Below are 22,627 nucleotides of genomic sequence, written 5' to 3'. Positions count from 1 at the left end.
CACAACAGTGTACTTGAGCATAATCCATAATGGGCTTTTTGTGAAAGTAGTTTGCAAAAAGCAAGCAGTGTCACTTTATGTGCCCTTATTTTTTGTTTTAAATCTTTTAGCGTTTCACTGCAACAAGAACACTATGAATTAAAGGGTTTTTCCACCCTGTCTTGCACTCGGTGTGGGAGAAGTTTCAGACATGACTGCATGATCACAAGACTTTTCTGGATGTTTGTCATAATCTCTCACTCGCATATCACACAACTTCATAATGTTATGAAAAAAGTTTAAATTACATATACTTTAGTACATACTGTCACCTGTAAAAGTATGTCTCCTTGAATCTGCAGGTGTACTGAGATCAACAGGTTTTTGAGGCCTACAAACTGTGTGGCAGGGCAGCATCCCCAAACAAGATATGATCATTATGATGGAGATGTTCTGGACCTCAGGGAAATTATAAAACAAAATGTACTCAGGTGAGGATCAGTACTATGTAATCAGTATCACATCCTATATATCATTCTGTTAATTTAAAAAAAATGACTACATTTGGTATGTGATGTAAACATGGCATTGTTATAGACAAGGCTCACCAGTAGTGCTGGTGAACGGAGCTTTAGCTCTGGAAGATGTTGCTCCCACTGGCTTTGCTTTTTGGCAACAAGGTTCATCGCTAAGGTCTAATCATGCTGGGACAGTGCACAGGATGACAGTGTGCAAAAAAACATGCACTCATCCAAAGTGATGGACATGTATGAATCAGTAGTAGTTGTTGCTACATGTTGTTGACATGTATTTATAGACAATGGAGAAATATCCTTAGAGATGTTTGGCCTATGTGAAAACCAGCTGATAAAAATGAAGCCTTTCTTTTAACATTGCGCAGTGAGGACCACTGGTGTGCATCACACAGCAGCTGAATAGATAAAAATGTGAGACCATGTATCAGTGCACAAAGATTTTTTATTATTTTGACATTTGTGTAGGAAATGCAAGCAAAAACTTTAAAAGAAACTTGAGTAGAGTTTTGTAAGCATAAAAACATTAAGAATATACACATCATCTGATATACAGCAGGCCTGTTTTGTTCACTAACATTCACATCCATCCTGTACACTAAAAGCTAGTGTTTTTATTTTGACCATACATGTTTTCTTAACATGAGACACAGCAGGTAACAATAAACAGGTGCATAGCTCACCTTGGCACACAGACAGAAAATTAAAAAATATATATTCAAATATTAAATACAGAATGTTGGAGTTGTCTGCTGCTGGGAATTGTATATAGATGAGAGTCACCGTGGGATAGTTGGTCACAAAATCCAAAAAAGCACCATATTGTTTTCTACAGGTTCAAACATCACAATACTGAAGCTTTAGCAAAGCTGATATTACTTCTCCCCACTTTAAGCTCCACCTACCAAATAACACAATAATGCTACTTACACAGTACCTCAAAGAAACAGCTGATGAGACAGAATGTGTAAGCATGTAAACTTCAATTCTCCAGTGATGTTAAAATACTTCTAGACCAACTCCTCCTTTATGTGTTGTTTGCACTTCCAGTAAATGTTTCCTTCACTGAAAAATAGTTACACTTACAACATTAATATAGAGAATTCTGCATCGTACTGCTAAGGTTTGTTCTGCTTCTAGGCGCTGTTTGGAGCAAGAAATGTTACGGTTACTTACCATATAACACATAATAAACCTACGAATAAGTATTTGTGTAATCATTTTCAATCTGCAGGGATTACAGTTAAATATTTAATATAATCTCTTTTTGTTCCTGACCAATATTTGCATTGTCAGAAAAACATTTAGCCATTAGCTTAAACAAAATGAACATTGTTTAAAGAACTGGCAGGTTTATTTCCACAGACACTCAAAAGCTTCAAATGGCCATGGAAATAGATACCTTAGTGAAAAAGGCACAAAAACATGAACTTATTTGGATTTAGTGTTAGAGGGCTTTGAGACTTCCTGTGTTGTATTTGTTCAGTGACTCAATCTAATTTCATGTGACTGAATAAACACTTTTAGAGCACTAAGATCTGAGAAAGATATGTTACGCTTTAACACCGGTTGCAATAAGAAAGAAAAGCATATGATGCTGCACATTTGTTCGTGTTCCCTAAAAAAAACAAAACAAATATCAGGACGCTTGTGCAAACGCACTTGTTTTTTGTTTTTCCTCTCTCAGCACTCCGTCTCTTTAGTATCAATGCGTTCCTGCCTCTTAAGGCGCCGTCGGTCCTTGGCTGGTAGGTTCTGTTCGGTCAGATCCTCGAAGGAGGATTTCGTAGCCGACGAGCAGGCTCCTGCGGTTGTGAAATCTTCCAGCAGGCCCTCCTCTCCCAGGTGAGAGCCGCTGCTGGTGTCCTCCTGGATGGTGGCCATCCGCAGCCCCCCTGCGCTGTCCGGGGTGGGGCCGGAGTTCAGATCGGGGGCCGGGGTACTGGTGTTGGTTGCGAGTGTGGCCCGGACCTGGCTCTGCGGCTGAGGCTGTTGTTGATGGATGAAGGGCACGGTCCGGCCGCCGGAGGAGGAGGGAGGCTGAAGAGGCTTGACGATGCGCACGGATGCTGACTCGAGGTTGCTCAGCACGTCTTGATTCTGAAGAGGGAGAACAGCATGTGAGGACGGAGGCAAGTCACAGCTGTGTGTGACTGAGGTGGCACCCATTCCCTTTTTACTACATTCTGTTTAATTCAGAGCATCACATGTATCCCAGAACTTTACAGTTTAACTCCCCAACATATGTTTTATAATAATAACCTCATGTTGCTGATTGCGCTACCTTTAAGTAGCTCCTATCTACTCTTATCTACACTCTTAAAACACACCCAATAGCTTAAGGTGGGAATGAGTAAAAACAAAAACCTTTCTGCCTTTGACCATTTTGAAGTGTCAGGCAAATGTGATTTATTAATTATGACTGCAATCCATTTAGGGTTACCAGCACCCTGATATTAAACACATTGGTTCAGCTGCAGGATTTAAAAGCAAACCTAAATGGAACTAAGCCATCATTAATTTGATCATTTGTGCGAGCGCTTAAAAATGCTCTAACAAGTCAAAATGTCTGCAAGAAAGGTCTTAAGAGGAATGTACCCCCCAGTCTTTTTCTTCTCCCTCCAATCAAACCCAAAGAAGGACCTCACACAGTGCACACAGCCACTAAACAAAAAATAAAAACAGTCACCTAAACGCTTCTTGTTTTGGCTTTGAAGAGCAACTAAAAACTGAAAAATGTCGACACACACTGCATCCAATTTCACGAACGACAACAATGTGAAACCCGTTTGGTCGTCTCGATGTTTGAATACTCCAAAAGTGCAATCTTGCTTACTTGAGGCAATTCCTGATCTGCTGCTCCACAGCTGTTCAGTCACATGAAGCTGTGCGAGCCTCCCTCACTTTATTTGTCAGATGAAGACGAGTTCGAGGGGCTGCAAATGTGCAGCTGGATCAGTGATTACCATCAAGCAGTAAGTGACTGCAAGAGTATCCCAAACGTGGGCCACTGACCATGCACCGTCATGGACTCAATGGCAACGCATTGCAACACCAAGCCGTCGCACACACACTCACCTATGGCGGGAGCTCTACTACAAATTTCCACCATCTGCTGCAGTTCCAAGGCAAAGAGTGATGGACAGGTCATTCAGAAAACCCAGCAGTGACAGTGAGGCCATTGCTTGTGGATTATCTGACCACTGGTTTATACAATTTAAAGAGAGTCTTCTGATTCTCATTCTTACCCTTTTATTTTTCCAGGTCTGGGCTGGTTTACCACTAGCCTTTTCCAACATCAAATAATGATATTAAAGGTAAAACCACAATTTCCCAGCTCAGCAACAAAAACCATAACTGTTAGCAAATTTTAAAGTTGGCCTATTTTGATTTTTCTCATCTTTTGTCACACATATACCGTTTCAATGTGGGAAGCACATATAAAACATGGCCAGGCTCCCTATGAACTAAAAGCTCAGGCTTAAGATGCTCTAAATGCTAATTTCATCATGTTTCCTTTTACTCTTGGTGCTGCAGGATGATCAGAGAAGGAAAATCAGCAGCAGACACACAAGACTTTTGGTTAAACCTTCTGTTTAAAAGGCTCAGCCAATCTGAGGAAAGTCAGCTGGAAAGAAGAGGAGCTAAAAACAGATCTTGTTTTCTGGCAATGAGGGGGTTGCCGTATGCTCCAGCATAAGATATAAGCAATACTTTGAACTTTAAATGTTACACTGCAGTTTTGAATTTATGTCTTAATTTCTCATTTGCAATGAAAAAAGGCCAATCCCTGATCCTCAGTTACAGTCCTTCCTGTTTCTTCTCCCTGCTTGATTAAAGAGGTCAGTTTTTAAGAAGCAATATGGAACTGGATTAGTTTGGTTAGTCTGGTGCAAGAGAGCAACGGTGGTGCACAGGATCAGCGTGTGTGAGCACTGGAAAGTTGAAGAACTTACATTTGGAGGATAATAAAATGACTTTGTGTTCTCCTCATACTGCTGGTCGAGTCGCTTGTCCTAAAGATAGAGGTAACAGAAAAGGACAGCATAAGCATAGTGCTAATGATGCAAATATCAGCTGCTCATTGTACACTGAAGACAATGGGGATCAGTGCAAATGGATATTCAGCAGCTTCTTACCACACAGTGAACCAGGATACTGAGAGGAATCCAGAAGATGAGGGAAAACACCACGACTGAGCCCACTATGTTATCAGCCAAGAACTTCCCTGATGTGGTGATGAGGTGGAGGATAGTGATAAACACACAAAAGAGGAGAAGAAGAAGAAAAACTTTGAATTTGACTAAGCTAAGCTACTACAGTCATAAACATTAAAACAATATCACAATTATTCAGAGTTTTATTGTATCTGGAAGCATTTTCACACACTTTTTAACGCCGACTTACCAAATGTGTTTATGTCCAGCTTGTCAATAAAGTCCCACAGCCTCTCAATCACATCCTGTACCTGCTTCATGCACTTTCCCTTTATGACCGAAAACAAAGTTGACATTGAAATAAAAATAATATCTCCAAAATGTTGTAACGCTGACACAGTTTTGTCAGCACTACTGTAGTTCAGAAATACAGAAATATGATAGGATCAGCAGGTTTCTTGATTGCAGAGCAGAGAAGTATAAAGGTTTGGTAACTCACGCCTTCATCACAGAAGCCCACGGTGCAGGGTTTTCCTTTGCGAAGGAATAGAAAGTTGCCACCTTTAGAGTAGGGAGAGCAGGTGCCATTTTTACTCCTGCAGCACACTTTACAGGAGTGCTCAGTATCTGGAAGCAGAAGAGACGATCAACACAAGAAGCATTTAAAAAAATATTGAGAACATTTATATCCTGGATATATTGAAAGAATATCCAAGCTTATTCAAACAGTCCCTTTTATTCTTAATATGTTACTTCCAGCTGTAAATCCAAAAAAGAAAAATTCATCTGTGATCTTGTCATTTCTTTCCAAACTCATTGATTTTTGCTTGTCTAGATACTCCTCCATCTGATTACCTCTATAATCAGTGAGAGTCTCCAGGCTTATTCAGCAAATCTCAGACATTTTCAAATGTTGTTGAAAGAAATAAAAATCACCATTGCAAGCGCAAGGCTGAAGGTTCAGCTCAGCCTCACAGAAGGGCACACACTCTCCATTGCGACACAGGCCTTTGTCAACACACACTGTTTTGTCAGCAGCATTTTCAGGAGGTGGGCATTCACTGCTGTTACCTGTTATGTGAAGAAAAGGGTTAATTTATCTAGTTTTTTAATAGGCAGGCTTGAATAACTGCTGCAGTTCTCGTGTTACACCAGCAGGAGGCGATCACCTGTGCAGACTGATTTGCCTTTACAGGTAGCATTGATGGGCTCCTGGCACACTGTTCCTCTCTTTGCATAAGTGCAGTTCTTGCAGCAAGGGCTGTTTCTGTCACTGTAAAGAAATCAATTAATCCAACATTTAATTCGATTGTTGTTTTTCAAAAAAATTCCTTATAGATCCATCTTTTGGATTTCATACCTGCACTTTGCATGACTTTTGAACTTGCAATTGGAGGTGCAGCAGGGGTCATCATTGAGGTGGAGAAGCCCAGGGTCACAATCTTCCCCATTCTCCACTCTGGAGTTTCCACAGACTTTGCTGTTCCTCTCTTTGAAGCACAGCGGTGCCTTGTGACTTAATGTCTTCTCTACAGAAGCCTTGCTGCAGTTGGAGAAATGCTTGAGGAAAAACAAGAAGATAAGAATTAATCTGTAACAGGTTAAAGAGGACTAAATTTTTACTGTTATTTTGTGTGTGTGATTAAAGGTGATGTGACAAAGAATAGTCATGAATCTTTAACGCTGAAATAATGACATACGCAAATCACTTGCCTCTAAATTTTCCAAACCTGAATCTCAAAAGGTTTAACAGTTTATGCAATTATCTTGTTTTATGCTTCTCCTCAAACACCTAACGTGGTTGATGTGAAGCTGCAGAAATCATAAGGCCAATGATGGAGGAAGCGCATAAGATTTTGCGTGTGTTGTTAATTTCACAGGAACAACTGTGACTCAGTTATCCCACCTTCTGCACAACCAGAAGCTGCCATCCATTCTGCCCATCACATTCTGTATCATCTCAGCTCATCTTGCAGACATATATCCTGGTATGCAGCAGTCTATTCAAACTAAACGGCATCATAGCCTATTTAAAAAAAATAAATAAACAATGCTACCTGCTGTAAATTTGATTGATCTGCCCCCTCAAGTACAACTTGTTGGCAAGGTTATTATGGTTAACTAAAACAAAATGTGACATTTTAGCTAACTAAAATAAAAACTAGACTTTCGAAAATAATTAAAACTGGTCAGATTTTTATTTGTTTGGCTGTAACAAAAGGGGACTTTAAGTCGACTGCTTTCTACAAGTTCTGTGTTTAAAATGTAAAGCTGAAACTGATTTTCCTAAACCTTGCCTCTGGCATAATCCATCGATACAATAATAACATTACAGACTAAAACTGAAACAAATAAAAACTAAATGGAAACAAAACGAAAGGCCATGGTTCTCAGCCGGAAAAGGGTGGAGTGCCCACTCCGGGTCGGGGATGAGTTCCTGCCCCAAGTGGAGGAGTTCAAGTATCTCGGGGTCTTGTTCGCGAGTGATGGGAGAAGGGAGCCGGAGATCGACAGACGGATTGGGGCTGCGGCTGCAGTAATGCGGACGCTGCACCGGTCCGTCGTGGTGAAGAGGGAGCTGAGTGTAAAAGCGAAGCTCTCAATTTACCGGTCGATCTACGTCCCTACCCTCACCTATGGCCACGAGCTGTGGGTAGTGACCGAAAGAACGAGATCGCGGATACAAGCGGCGGAAATGAGCTTCCTCCGAAGGGTGGCTGGCCTCTCCCTTAGAGATAGGGTGAGAGGTTCGGCCATCCGGGAGGGGCTCAGAGTAGAGCAGCTGCTGCTCCACATCGAAAGGAGCCAGCTGAGGTGGTTCGGGCATCTGACAAGGATGCCCCCTGGGCGCCTCCTGGGTGAGGTGTTCCAGGCGTGTCCCACCGGGAGGAGGCCCCGGGGCAGACCCAGGACACGCTGGAGAGATTATATCTCTCGGCTGGCCTGGGAACGCCTTGGTGTTCCCCCGGATGAGCTGGAGGAGGTGGCTGGGGAGAGGGAGGTCTGGGCCTCTTTGCTTAGGCTGCTGCCCCCGCGACCTGGCTCCGGATAAAGCGGATGAAGATGGATGGATGGATGGAAACGAAACATTTTCAACGATAACTGAAACGAGCAAACTCACTCTGGAAACTTACTGAAACTTAACCAAATGAAAAACAAAAAGTCCAAATGAAAGTAATCAAAACGATAATAATTCTGTTTCTGTTGTGGACTTGCTGTTCTGACCTCTCACACTGTACACCGTTTGATTTCACCACAGAGTTGCACAAAAAGATGATGCCAATCACTTATAACCAATAGTTTGTCCATTCCCACAACTTTTTGATCAAAGCAAATCAAGTAGTAGCTGAACTACGAGCACAGCTGAAGTATTGTTGGGTCTGCCCCCCCCCTTGTCTAGTTATGACATGCCAGCCCTGTCTCCAGGACCAAGTATCTACTGTGCTTATCATGGTTGTTTTCTTTTTGTTGTCTTTTCTTTAATCCTGCCAAAAATAATCACCTATCTGGCCTTTTATCAGCACTACTCCTGTGCCGCACATATTTAAACTAAATCCAGAACTCACTGTGTACACTGCAGCCTGTGAGCTCAACATAAGAAGGACCAAGATTTAATTAAGCTTAGGATCAGGTCTTATTCATAGTGAGTAATACTAATTCACACAGCTATGTATTAATGACTAACATTGTGGGTCATCGCAGACGTTCTCTCTTCCTGGCATGTGACTGTATTTGTCTCTGTGTCAACATGGACTTTCACGAAGAACAGTTTAACCCTCCTCTTTCATCTTCCTGGTGTTTAGGTCTCAACTTTATTTCAAGTAGCGCAATTTCACTAATCCTCCAAAGGTCACTGACATTTAGTTTTTTATGTTTAGTGTGCAAAGATGTACAGTGTAGTTTTGTTTTTTCTCTCTTTAATCATAACATGGCAACTCCTCTTTAGGTGGAAACTAGCTAACTAGCTTCTCGATCATTTCTAAGGCTGCTTTTTCATGGATACCTGGATGTTAAACTTTATTGTAACACCTTGGACGACAGACACATTGATCATGATACTGTAGCTGAAAGAACCTGGACTATTTAACTCTCAGTGTTGCTTCACTGTGTTTACTTTGGGAAGTGAAGAAGCATCTGAACCCTGGAAATAGCTAATGATGTCAGGCTTACCAAGCATATATGTTTTTATATTACATGAATGGATAGTTACCTTGTTGTTGACATGATCTCCACTCACAGCAATAGGGTACATGACAAACTTCCCCCCCTGGTCATCACTGGGGGCACAGTACGGTATATTATCAGGATCATGCTCTGCTCCAAAGTTATGGCCCAGCTCATGAGTAGTTACCAAATCCGCCTCCTGATGAGACAAAAACAACATTAATTTTTAATGCTTAATTTTTAAGCTACCTAAGAATAAATCTAGAATCTAAAATCCATTCTGTTTAAAATAAAGGTAAAAGTTATAATTACATAGTTAAGTTTTGCACATTATATTTATAACAGTAAGCGTTTTGCAGATGAGCGTGGAGCATAACGCTACTTGGGGTGTCAAAATGCAGCCTGACTTGACATCGATACTCATCACACCCACACAAAAAGGTGTGTCTGCTCTACCTAGAACCTCAGCTTGGCAGACTGACATGTTGCGTAACATCTTGGCTGAACTGCACCCAGCAACTCGTTTTATTCTGAAATTATGACTAAAGAAATGAGACGAAACAGACCTTTGTGAGGATGGTTTTGCCGTAGTTCTTGGTGCTTGTCAGGCCTGTGTTGAGATAACTCGGCTTCTTTGAAGAATGAGATGGATAGTAAGCTAGAAAATTACAAAGGAAAGTGTCAGTACCTTTTTTTGTTTGTTCTAAAAAAAGCCTCCAACACATGGCTTTTTGTTTGGTTTCTTTTCAATATTATGGCTCGTTTTTCTTTTTGTTTTTAGCTTCACAGAGTAGAAATCATAGTTTGTCCATCTGGTCAAGAGCTGTGCCAGTGCAGTAAATTTTAATGGAACTAATTGTCCTAACAGGGAAACGCTAAAAGTTAGGCTTTCAAAATGACATTAGAAAAATCCTCCATGCAAATAATCAAAAAGTGATCTTACGTTTTGGGCAGAGTCCACCTAGAGCCTGAGGTTTGGAGGGGGCCACATACGCCAGACCCAGTGTCCCCTCATCAAAGTCCTGGTATGTAAACAGGTGGGCCAGACACACACTAGAGGCATTGTCAGCAATGTCCGAGCTGAATTGCTGCAGGACAAGAGGATTCTTATTTGTCACCATTTCTGTAAATCCTAATTATTTTTCAATGGCAATACAAAAATATTGGACATTCAGAAACTGAGCTCTGTGTAAAACTCTTTGATTTGGAACAATATTTATCTTATACCAGGACATTTTACATGATGCACTCAACTTATTTACCATATTACCTCAAACAAACCTGTGCTCAGCTACTTGAACTCACTATTTTTATGCATTTGTGTAAATGGATTAAACAACCTGATTGAGTTGAACTGAATGATTTCCAAAACTAATCTTGGAAATATGAATCCAGTCAGTTTTGCCTGAAAAGGCCCCTTTGAACTTTGTGTATCTATACACTTTGGTTTTCTTGCTTTTGTACCTCCAGAAGTCTCTTCACGTCCCAGACCTCCTTTCCTTTTACAGGGCTGTCCTCCATGTTGTAATGGACCCAGTTGGGCTGGTTAGGGGGAGGCTTTGTAGGCTCCTTGTTAATAATGATCTGCGAATAGTAACCAAAGACACAATTTCAGTAAGTGTCATTTCTGAGTAATACAAAATTTAAATTAAAGCCATGCCCCTAAGTGTAATGCTAATAATAAGTGCTACGTGGAACATTTTATTTGAAAAGCTATTAAAGTAATAAGAGCAATGTGTTGGGCGTTCCCTTTCAGACCCTTACTGGGGGTTAAATGTGACACAGTTCAAGTTCCTCTTGACATTTATTGTGAAGAAAATTAGTCATTAAGCAGCTAAATGAATGCATATCTTTTCAGTGAGAACGCACTGAGTTCATAGTGTGACAAACAGTGTTTCTATTCATTCCCAAAGCCAGTGGAACAAATTAAATTACCCAACGAGGAATGCACAAAAGCTTCCAGTTTCTCCTAAAAATGCACTTCTCAAAGCCACTGAGGGGGCAGCGTTATTCTCAGCCTCATTTCCGGAGTGACGCAATATAAAACATCAGCCATCGTGAGGCTGGGAGCAGCACCGACTGACACTAAATCGCCACAAGTGGATCAAAATGTCAATATTTGACAGTACTGTAATGTTATGACACACAGCCACGTACACACCTGATGGATCTGGACCCCATAGTTTTTAAATTCCTTACTCCATGTTGTGTTTCTATAAATATCGTCAACTCGATCAATTAGCTCAATCTGGGATAGGAAAAGAAAATAATCAGACATACAAATAAAGCATTTTGACACACCTGAATATGCAAACAACAAAATTCCTGCTGGCTTTATTTACAATTACTCTTTCAACGGGAAACAAAATGTGACAAAAGTTATTCTGCTGAAATATACATGTATAATAACACATTAGAAAATCAGACCAGGTAGTTCAGAGTAATGCTCTCTTCTTTGCGGCCCATGTGTCTGTAGAAGCGGTAGTCTGCAACCAGCAACAGGGGACAGGTATTCTTCTTGTGATCGTGAACTTGTCTCTTCTCTCTGTGGTGGTATTCTGCCAGGACGAAGCAACAGAAGCAGAGAGAAAGAATAAGTACAAGCAAAAGATTCAGAAAAGTAGAATCTTTTTTTGTAGCATTGCCTCACCAGATAAGTCTCAGGTAAGACAGATTAAGTACAAAGTACATAAAGATGCTGGACAATGAGGCCACGCTCCAATATCCCATTGTTAATTGTCCTCATTTTCAGATATAGTAACATGACTTCTCTTTTTTTGCTTGGCTGTGATCTGATTAAGCTCTACCTCTGTTCAGGCCAGATTTAAATAGCAGATTTAGCCTTATTATAGAGGTTTAACAGCACAATAAATGTGGATGAGGTGTACTTTACAGGGAGGAACAAAGCCACTGTAAACACAAGGTAATTTAATGCGCAGATCATACAGTGTTGGGCTCCATCACCTACCTTAAGCGTAGGTATTCATGATATACTCAGTTATTTATTTTTAGTCCGCTTAAGTTGCTTTGTTCTTCCTTTATTAAAAGTCTAGCATTAATCCATCTACCCACTCACTTTTCCAATTTAAGGTCGCAACCTAGCCATCACGAGGTACACCCCTGACAGGTTGGCGGTTTACAACAACATTAACACAGACACACAAACAACCATTCGCGCTCACACTCACAACTACGGACAATTTAGAATCAACAGCTAAACTAATATGCATGTTTTTGGACTGTGTGAAGAAGACAGACGACCCACACGGGCACAGAACCAGAACCTTCATGCTGTGAGGTAACAGTGCTAACCGCTGCACCAGTCTGCTGCCCCTGCATTCATTGTCAATATTCAATTAATCATGTTCCTCAGCAGGGTCCTTCAAATATAAGCCAAATATGTGTTTAGACACGAAGGAAACAAAGTTCTCTTGCTGCAAGGATTTTCAAACTAAACAGAAGATGGCTTTATTTTATTCATTTATTTATTTTATTTTTTGGGTTATTTTTAAGGGTTTTGGGGGTTATTTTAAGGGGCTCTTTGCACAATTCCTCCTATTGTGCAAAGAGCCCTACATCACCCAGCTTTAAAAAAAACTCTTCTATAAAAGGTGGAGGGCCATGAGTGCAAAAATAAATTAAACAATCACATCATTAAACATCCAAAAGTTGGTTCTGTTCACCTGGACGTAGCGCTTTCAGTGGAACGAACGTTTTGTCACTTTGATAAGATCCAGATGAATAAAACGAACTTTTGGGGATTTCCTCATCTGGATGACTAAGTTGGCAACAACACACATCATTAGATAATTAATTAAATATGAGTCAATATTTAATTAAAATTTAAAATAAATACATAAACAATCTTTTACATTTTTTAAATAAAATAATATTTAATTACTTACACATTAAATGTTACAATTCATATTAATATATAATTTATTTAACTCATTTTGGCTCTTGCAGCCCTCCATATAAACTAAGGCGATCCTTCATTATAAATCTGTGCTTTTAATAGACTAAAAATCTACAACCTACTACCCAAGATAAAATCAACAGCAAATCCTTTAGGAAAGAATGACGATTAATACAATTTAAAAATAAATAAATAAATTATTCGAATGCATGTGCAAAGTCATTTTACCGTGTAACGGTCACAGTATGTTCGTCATAAAAATCTGAATATTCTACCTAGAAATGTTTAAGTGAGACTCACACACCATAAATAATGCATTACAGAAAAGGAAAACAGGAAGACATCCTTTGGGGCATTACATCACACAGTACACTCGACACTATTCAAAAGTGTGGGTGTGCGCTTCACTGTCCTCCACAACAAGCAGTGGGAGACCAGTGACGACTCAGAGTCCGCTCATTGGGCAGAGGAGCATCCATGAATTTTAATGCCTCCTCCTCCATACGAACCTTCACCTCAGCTCATTTCCCCAAAGAGCATTTTCAACCAGGAACCAGTGAGAGCTGTTGCATACATTTCCTCTGGCACATCGCGCTGTTATATTCTTTACATTTCCAAAGCAGCACAAAAGAATGAAGAGGCATTTGGTTTTTACATAATGCCTACTTGTGATCAGTGTGTATGTGCATAACACAGGATGGAGATAGAAAGGCTTGTATTAAAGTGACTGAATCCAACACCCACCTCCTTTGTCTCACTACAGGCTCCTCTTTCTTTCTCTCCACCTTAAACATTTGCTATCCTCCTACTCTTTTTCACCTACTCCTATAATCCACACCAGCACAGAGCCCACGCTGTAACAGCACAAATATCTGCACAGATTTGCGAGATTCACCACTTCAAGAGAGTTAAAAAGCACAGCTCACCCTCTTCCTGGTCCACCCTCTCCTGCCCTTCCCAGTCCCCTCTGGTATTCTGTGGCAAAAGGGGCTCAGCGTTGACGTAGCCACACACTTTTGGAGAAGCAATGCGGCTCAGATTCTTGACATCTTCTGAGCGATAAACCAGCAACCTCCCATCAGTTGGGGAATCGGTAAATCTCCACAGGGGCTGCATTTTTATAAATTTTTTAAAGAGAGAAAGAAAGAGCTGGTATTAGAGAGAAAAAAATCACAGAGCTTGATGAAACGTGAGTATTGATAGCTGGAGAAAAAAAGACAGTAAGGGTAGTGGTGTGGTGGGAATGGACTGGCAGGTGTGTCAGATTTACACAATATGAAAAATGCACTGTATCGTTTACTTCTGTGTAGTTTCACATGTTAGTTGTGAATAATTAGAACAGATATTGGGCATTTTTAATCACACAAAATAAGCTCATTTCTACAAGGCATCGATTATTTAGCTGCCTCACTTTCTACTAATCTAGCATCTTTTTCAACTGACACTATAGGTAAGCTCTATACTGGTAATATTTTATGATATCTCAGCAAGCAAGCCCAGCACGTTGTACTCAGTTGTTGTATACATATAGATTTTGGGGTTTTGTATTGGTTTTGTTATTGCTGCCGTTACATGCTTCAGGAGTGCGGGCTTGATGATGTGAAACAGCTAAGGTTAAGCGTCTTACAAAGAAAAATACTGAATTTAAATTCTCCCTCTATTTTGGCACGGAGACAGCAGGTATACAGATGCATACCTCTACATTGTACTCTGCTTCATCAGTCAGAATGTGAGCAGAAAACTCATCTCCGTCTATGTGTGCCTGCACACGCGAATTCTCCTCCCCTGCGAACATAAAACAAATTATTAGTAACATTTAATAAATATGGATTTACTTCAGATATATAAAAATTTGCTTGATTTCCACATATAAACTGTAACTCTTCTAAAATGAAAGACTGGAAAAATTATATTCTGAAAATATGTTTTTTTTCATTCACTCACCAACAACATGGCCAGTGAAATAGTTTTGGAGGTGAACATCATAATTTTCCTTCATCCCGTGTTTGTCAACAAACACAGCTTGGAAGTTGTCCGTGAAAAGGTCTGTGTTTGTGGTCAAGTAAAGTTTGAAATGTCTGGATTTGGAAAAGAAGATAACATATTTTACTTAACCAATAAATGGCTGTTTGGTCCTGTGTGAGACATCAAACTGGGTTTAGCAGACATAGTATTTACTACGGGTGCAACGATACACAAAATTCACGGTTCGGTTCGATACTTTGGTGTCACGGTGTGTATGTGTCTGTATCTCCTCCTAGATTGGAACACTGTAGAACATCCAGTGTGAGGGCCAACATCTATATAGCATATACAAATATTCTATAAAAATCCCACAATTGTATATATTTGTACATTTGACAGTTCAATTGAGCACCAAACACCTCGCACAGGAGTTTGCTAGTAAATATAAATTGCAATTATTAAATAGAGCAGGCAAAAAAATAGTCTTTGGGCACATTTCGATTTTACAGTTTGTGTAAATTTAGAATTGTCATCTCAATTATTTTTGACGTGAGAGGATTTAACAAAACTAACAAAACTGAAACCTTTCTTGTTCCCCTTTCAAGACAAAGGGAACTAGGCACGAACTCACCGCTTCAACTGAGCCTTTTCTTTTTACAAATAACACTTCTTACAAAACAGTCTATAACAGCCACAACAGTCTATTAGGTTTGTACTGAGCCATGGCTGTGTGGATTTTTAACAGTTTCTAAAAGGTAGAACGCAAAACATTTAGCTTTTTCCAAGACTTACACAGTTTCTGCCATTACTGCTATTTGGCAATGATGGCAGTAATGCACATGTAGGATTCACCAATAAAAGAAAAGGTTCTGAGTGCTTCGGGCAAAAAAGCAGCCCAGTTAAGACTAAACGAAAAAAAAACAAAGCATGCTTTGAGAAAATCAGGAAAGAATTATCAGGAAAGTGCAAGAAAAATGGCTTAAAGAAAACAAAGCTCCTATGAGATTAATTTTTACCCTCTCTGTAACACTTGGAGACCTGATTGTGCCACTGATTGTGATCATTATTATTATTAGAATATAGTGACTAGTGAGACAACAGCAGATCAGTGTTATAATCTCTGAGCCACAAACACAAATTTGTGTTTCTAAAGAGACTGATAAAAAAACAAAAAAAAAACATGTCAAACACGTTAGAGATGTTTTACCAGGTCCTCATTACTCCAAAACCAATGTATAATATCACAGTGGAAATCTGCTCATAGATTTGATCAAGATTTTTACCTCATGTGCACAGCTATAGGGGTCTTTGTTTTAACACAAACCTAAAGGAAAAGTGAAGCGACTCAACAACATCGCTTAAAAGAGCTCATTGTTGTACCTGTGCAGGGCTCTGAAGCTCACCAGACGCTCAAGGTGGGACTGGGTGTGGACGTCCCTCTTCCTCAGAGAGTGCAACTGGAGGCCTGACAAAGGCAGCACCTCATAATCTGACAGGACTGAGTTCAGAGAATCTGGAATATGAAGGGGAAAACTGTCACATAAGACCGAGGACATACTGAGTTCGTTCATTTACAAAAGTCTGCACATGTGAAAACGCCACTGCGGTCAAGTGAGCCCTCACTTACGAAGTCACAGTCAAGCTAGCCACCCCGCCAGCCGCACCGAAAATGTGGTTGCACTACTCTTACGTATATTACGGTATGGGTGAAGACCGGCTTAGAAACGCAGTGTTTTGTGTCCTGACACTATTTTACTTCACAATCCACTCCCATTTTTAGTGTATCTCCACTTTCCCCCCTGTGATCCACAGCCCAAATTACTGTATGATTCAGAGAAAATTAACAATAAAATTTACCCAATTTACTCAACTATACTTTTAATGTCCTCATCTTTGACCTCAGATTACAGGAAAACTATAAGAGGTGACGCAGATATTTCACTGGATTCTGACTCTAGGCCATCTCCACTCTTCACCCTGTGATCCACAGCCAAAATTACTGTATGGATTTTGAGAAAATTCATATCAAAATCTTCCCATTATGCTTTACTGTACTCAACATATTGACATCTTTGAGCTCTGATTACAGGAAAACTGTAAGAGGTGACACAGATATTTCACTGGATTCTGACTCTGGGGGACCCCCACTCTGCACCCTGTGATCCACAGCAAAAATTACTGTATGGATTTTGAGAAAATTCATAGCAAAATCTTCCCATTTTGCTTTACTGTACTTTATACATTGACATCTTTGAGCTCCGATTACAGGAAAACTGTAAGAGGTGACGCAGATATTTCACTGGATTATGAATCTAGGCTGTCGCCACTCTGCACCCTGTCATCCACAGCCAAAATTACTGTACAGTTTTTGAGAAAATTGATAGTAAACTTTGCACAATTTACTCTACTGTACTCTATATATTCTCATCTTTGAGCTCAGATTACAGGGAAACTGTAAGAGGTGACGCAGATATCTCACTGGATTCTGACTCTAGGCTGTCGCCACTCTTCACCCTGTGATCCACAGCCAAAATTACTGTACGGTTTTTGAGAAAATTGATAGTAAACTTTGCACAATTTACTCTACTGTACTTTTAATATCCTCGTCTTTAACCTCAGATTACAGGAAAACTGTAAGAGGTGACGCAGATATTTCACTGGATTATGACTCTGGGTGACCCCCACTCTGCACCCTGTGATCCACAGCAAAAATTACTGTACGGATTTTGAGAAAATTGATAGTAAACTTTGCACAATTTACTGTACTATACTCTATATATTCTCATTTTTGAGCTCAGATTACAGGAAAACCATAAGAGGTGACGCAGATATTTCACTGGATTATGAATCTAGGCTGTCGCCACTCTGCACCCTGTGATCCACAGCAAAAATTACTGTATGGATTTTGAGAAAATTCATAGCAAAATCTTCCCATTTTGCTTTACTGTACTCTACATATTGACATCTTTGGCCTCAGATTACAGGAAAACTATAAGAGGTGACGCAGATATTTCACTGGATTCTGAATCTAGGCTGTCGCCACTCTTCACCCTGTCATCCACAGCCAAAATTACTGTACAGTTTTTGAGAAAATTCATGGTAAAATCTTCCCATTTTGCTTTACTGTACTCTACATATTGACATCTTTGATCTCCGATTACAGGAAAACTGTAAGAGGTGACGCAGATATTTCACTGGATTATGAATCTAGGCTGTCTCCACTCTTCACCCTGTGATCCACAGCCAAAATTACTGTACGGTTTTTGAGAAAATTGATAGTAAACTTTGCACAATTTACTCTACTGTACTCTATATATTCTCATCTTTGAGCTTAGATTACAGGAAAACTGTAAGAGGTGACGCAGATATCTCACTGGATTATGACTCTGGGTGACCCCCACTCTGCACCCTGTGATCCACAGCAAAAATTACTGTATGGATTTTGAGAAAATTCATAGCAAAATCTTCCCATTTTGCTTTACTGTACTCTACATATTGACATCTTTGGCCTCAGATTACAGGAAAACTATAAGAGGTGACGCAGATATTTCACTGTATTCTGACTCTAGGCTGTCGCCACTCTTCACCCTGTGATCCACAGCCAAAATTACTGTACGGTTTTTGAGAAAATTGATAGTAAACTTTGCACAATTTACTCTACTGTACTTTTAATATCCTCGTCTTTAACCTCAGATTACAGGAAAACTGTAAGAGGTGACGCAGATATTTCACTGGATTATGACTCTGGGTGACCCCCACTCTTCACCCTGTTATCCACAGCCCAAATTACTGTACAGTTTTTGAGAAAATTGATAGTAAACTTTGCACAATTTACTCTACTGTACTCTATATATTCTCATCTTTGAGCTCAGATTACAGGAAAACTATAAGAGGTGACACAGATATCTCACTGGATTATGACTCTGGGTGACCCCCACTCTTCACCCTGTTATCCACAGCCCAAATTACTGTACGGATTTTTAGAAAATTGATAGTAAACTTTGCACAATTTACTGTACTATACTCTATATATTCTCATCTTTGAGCTCAGATTACAGGAAAACTGTAAGAGGTGACGCAGATATTTCACTGGATTATGAATCTAGGCTGTCGCCACTCTGCACCCTGTCATCCACAGCCAAAATTACTGTACGGTTTTTGAGAAAATTGATAGTAAAATCTTCCCATTTTGCTTTACTGTACTCTACATATTGACATCTTTGAGCTCAGATTACAGGAAAACTATAAGAGGTGACACAGATATTTCACTGGATTCTGACTCTAGGCTGTCTCCACTCTGCACCCTGTGATCCACAGCCAAAATTACTGTACGGATTTTGAGAAAATTGATAGTAAACTTTGCACAATTTACTGTACTGTACTTTATATATTGACATCTTTGAGCTCAGATTACAGGAAAACTGTAAGAGGTGACGCAGATATCTCACTGGATTATGACTCTAGGCTGTCGCCACTCTTCACCCTGTGATCCACAGAAAAAATTACTGTACGGTTTTTGAGAAAATTGATAGTAAACTTTGCACAATTTACTGTACTGTACTTTTAATATTCTCATCTTTGACCTCAGATTACAGGAAAACTGTAAGAGGTGACGCAGATATTTCACTGGATTATGACTCTGGGTGACCCCCACTCTGCACCCTGTGATCCACAGCCAAAATTACTGTACGGATTTCTGATAAAATTAAATCCTATTCCATTACCAAACAAAATGAGTTCATTGAAGTATTTGCTTAACTACAAGAAATGTCTTTCCACACACAATTTAAATTTTTCAAAATGTCATTCACACACCACCTCAAGTATCAACTTCAGTTTTAGACATTATTTATTCAGTGCTTAATCACAACAATAGTCAACTTAAGGCACTTACATAATAAGTTAAACCTTACAATAATACATACAGAGAAAAACCCAACAATCATATGACCCCCTATGAGCAACAGTGGGAAGGAAAAACTCCCTTTTAACAGGAAGAAACCTCCGGCAGAACCAGGCTCAGGGAGGGGCGGCCATCTGCCTCAACCGGTCAGGGTGAGAAATTACATTTCTCAGATTACTGATTTCTCATATTACTACTACACAGTTTAGATACACTCAACAAAAATATAAACGCAACACCTTTGTTACTGCTCCCATTCCCCATGGGATGGACGTAGAGACCGAAAATTCATTCCAGATACACAATATAACCATCCCTCCCAAACAGTGGTCACAAATCAGTCCAAATGTGTGGTAGTGGGCACATCTGCCATATTGAGATAATCCATCCCACCTCACAGGTGTGCCACATCAGGATGCTGATCTGACATCATGAGTAGTGCACAGGTGTACCTCAGACTGCCCACAACAAAAGGCCACCCTGGAAGGGTGAGGTTAAAGACGAGGATATTAAAAGTACAGTAGAGTAAATTGTGCAAAGTTTACTATCAATTTTCTCAAAAACCGTACAGTAATTTTGGCTGTGGATCACAGGGTGAAGAGTGGCGACAGCCTAGAGTCAGAATACAGTGAGATATCTGCGTCACCTCTTATAGTTTTCCTGTAATCTGAGGCCAAAGATGTCAATTTGTAGAGTACAGTAAAGCAAAATGGGAAGATTTTGCTATGAATTTTCTCAAAATCCATACAGTAATTTTTGCTGTGGATCACAGGGTGCAGAGTGGGGGTCACCCAGAGTCATAATCCAGTGAGATATCTGCGTCACCTCTTACAGTTTTCCTGTAATCTAAGCTCAAAGATGAGAATATATAGAGTACAGTAGAGTAAATTGTGCAAAGTTTACTATCAATTTTCTCAAAATCCATACAGTAATTTTGGCTGTGGATCACAGGGTGAAGAGTGGAGATGGCCTAGATTCATAATCCAGTGAAATATCTGCGTCACCTCTTACAGTTTTCCTGTAATCGGAGCTCAAAGATGTCAATATGTAGAGTACAGTAAAGCAAAATGGGAAGATTTTACCATGAATTTTCTCAAAAACTGTACAGTAATTTTGGCTGTGGATGACAGGGTGAAGAGTGGCGACAGCCTAGATTCAGAATCCAGTGAAATATCTGCGTCACCTCTTATAGTTTTCCTGTAATCTGAGCTCAAAGATGTCAATATGTAGAGTACAGTAAAGCAAAATGGGAAGATTTTACCATGAATTTTCTCAAAAACTGTACAGTAATTTTGGCTGTGGATGACAGGGTGCAGAGTGGCGACAGCCTAGATTCATAATCCAGTGAAATATCTGCGTCACCTCTTACAGTTTTCCTGTAATCTGAGCTCAAAGATGTCAATATGTAGAGTACAGTAAAGCAAAATGGGAAGATTTTACCATGAATTTTCTCAAAAACTGTACAGTAATTTTGGCTGTGGATGACAGGGTGCAGAGTGGCGACAGCCTAGATTCAGAATCCAGTGAAATATCTGCGTCACCTCTTATAGTTTTCCTGTAATCGGAGCTCAAAGATGTCAATATGTAGAGTACAGTAAAGCAAAATGGGAAGATTTTACTATCAATTTTCTCAAAAACTGTACAGTAATTTTGGCTGTGGATGACAGGGTGAAGAGTGGCGACAGCCTAGATTCAGAATCCAGTGAAATATCTGCGTCACCTCTTATAGTTTTCCTGTAATCGGAGCTCAAAGATGTCAATATGTAGAGTACAGTAAAGCAAAATGGGAAGATTTTACCATGAATTTTCTCAAAAACTGTACAGTAATTTTGGCTGTGGATGACAGGGTGAAGAGTGGCGACAGCCTAGATTCAGAATCCAGTGAAATATCTGCGTCACCTCTTATAGTTTTCCTGTAATCTGAGCTCAAAGATGTCAATATGTAGAGTACAGTAAAGCAAAATGGGAAGATTTTACTATCAATTTTCTCAAAAACTGTACAGTAATTTGGGCTGTGGATCACAGGGTGAAGAGTGGAGATGGCCTAGATTCATAATCCAGTGAAATATCTGCGTCACCTCTTACAGTTTTCCTGTAATCTAAGCTCAAAGATGAGAATATATAGAGTACAGTAGAGTAAATTGTGCAAAGTTTACTATCAATTTTCTCAAAAACTGTACAGTAATTTTGGCTGTGGATCACAGCATGCAGAGTGGGGGTCACCCAGAGTCAGAATCCAGTGAGATATCTGCGTCACCTCTTTCAGTTTTCCTGTAATCTGAGCTCAAAGATGAGGACATTAAAAGTATAGTTGAGTAAATTGGGTAAATTTTATTGTTAATTTTCTCTGAATCATACAGTAATTTGGGCTGTGGATCACAGGGGTGAAAGTGGAGATTAACCAAAACTGGGAGTGGATTGTGAAGTAAAATAGTGTCAGGACAGAAAACACTGCGTTTCTAAGCCAGTCGGCACCTTTACCGTAATATACGTAAGAGTAGTGCAACCACATTTTAGGTGCGGCTGGCGGGGCGGCTAGCTTGACTGCGACTTCGTAAGTGAGGGCTCACTTGACCGCAGTAAAACGCCCCTGTGCTCGCAATTAACAACTGTTCGGGATTTCGTGAGTTAATAAGTTATAACATATCTAAGATCGAGAAAATATAAGTGGCATTGCTTTAAAGTATTTATTATTTACCAAAATTATCCAGAAGATAGCTTTAATGTTACCGTAAACTAACTTCTGCTTAGGCTGAATTGCTAAATTAGCTTCTTACCAAACTCGGGGTGGTCTTCGTGGTCCCCATCGGTAGCAGTCATTGGCTTAATTGCAGCGTTTACCCAGCAAGGAGCCAGAAGGGTAAATAAAAGTATGCTCTCCATTTTAAGCAGAGCTCTCTATACATGTGCTGTCATTGTCGGGGGTAAATAATCCGTTTGTTTCGACAGCTAGCTAAGCTACCCGGAAGTCCACCGAATGGAAAACATCCGCTAAAAGCTAATGTGCCGT

The 22,627-nt window shown here is 39.9% G+C and overlaps 1 protein-coding gene across 2 annotated transcripts; it reads right to left on the bottom strand.

The window, feature by feature from the left end:
* Positions 1-937: 937 nt before the first annotated feature.
* On the bottom strand, positions 938-22,627 carry adam17a (ADAM metallopeptidase domain 17a). Of its 2 annotated transcripts, XM_004540515.5 has the most exons (20): positions 22,395-22,627; positions 16,095-16,227; positions 14,694-14,827; positions 14,446-14,534; positions 13,676-13,859; positions 11,261-11,391; positions 10,995-11,081; positions 10,298-10,417; positions 9,777-9,921; positions 9,400-9,491; positions 8,880-9,032; positions 6,030-6,229; positions 5,839-5,942; positions 5,606-5,740; positions 5,169-5,296; positions 4,920-4,998; positions 4,652-4,740; positions 4,469-4,528; positions 3,591-3,627; positions 938-2,612 (listed from the first exon to the last, which is right to left on the bottom strand). In XM_004540515.5, exons 1-20 carry the CDS (start codon positions 22,498-22,500, stop codon positions 2,236-2,238), a joined length of 2,583 nt encoding a protein of 860 aa, XP_004540572.3. In that variant the 5' UTR covers positions 22,501-22,627; the 3' UTR covers positions 938-2,235. The 2 variants fall into 2 exon arrangements, with proteins under 2 accessions (XP_004540572.3, XP_004540571.3); XM_004540514.5 differs by lacking the exon at positions 3,591-3,627 and having other exon boundaries at positions 22,395-22,626.

This window comes from Maylandia zebra, linkage group LG19, assembly GCF_041146795.1.
Source record: "Maylandia zebra isolate NMK-2024a linkage group LG19, Mzebra_GT3a, whole genome shotgun sequence".
NCBI classification, from domain to species: domain Eukaryota; kingdom Metazoa; phylum Chordata; class Actinopteri; order Cichliformes; family Cichlidae; genus Maylandia; species Maylandia zebra.
The sequence above is the reverse complement of the archived record's forward strand: the minus strand, read 5'-3'. Positions and strand labels throughout refer to the sequence as shown.

Excerpts from the sequence above, each read along its gene's own strand:
- adam17a (XM_004540514.5), bottom strand. The coding sequence starts at position 22,500 with ATGGAGAGCATACTTTTATTTACCCTTCTGGCTCCTTGCTGGGTAAAC. Across the intron at positions 14,535-14,693 it reads TTTCACTGGCCATGTTGTTG|GGGAGGAGAATTCGCGTGTG; the intron begins GTGAGTGAATGA and ends TTATGTTCGCAG. Across the intron at positions 9,922-10,297 it reads ACGTGAAGAGACTTCTGGAG|CAATTCAGCTCGGACATTGC; the intron begins GTACAAAAGCAA and ends CTTGTCCTGCAG.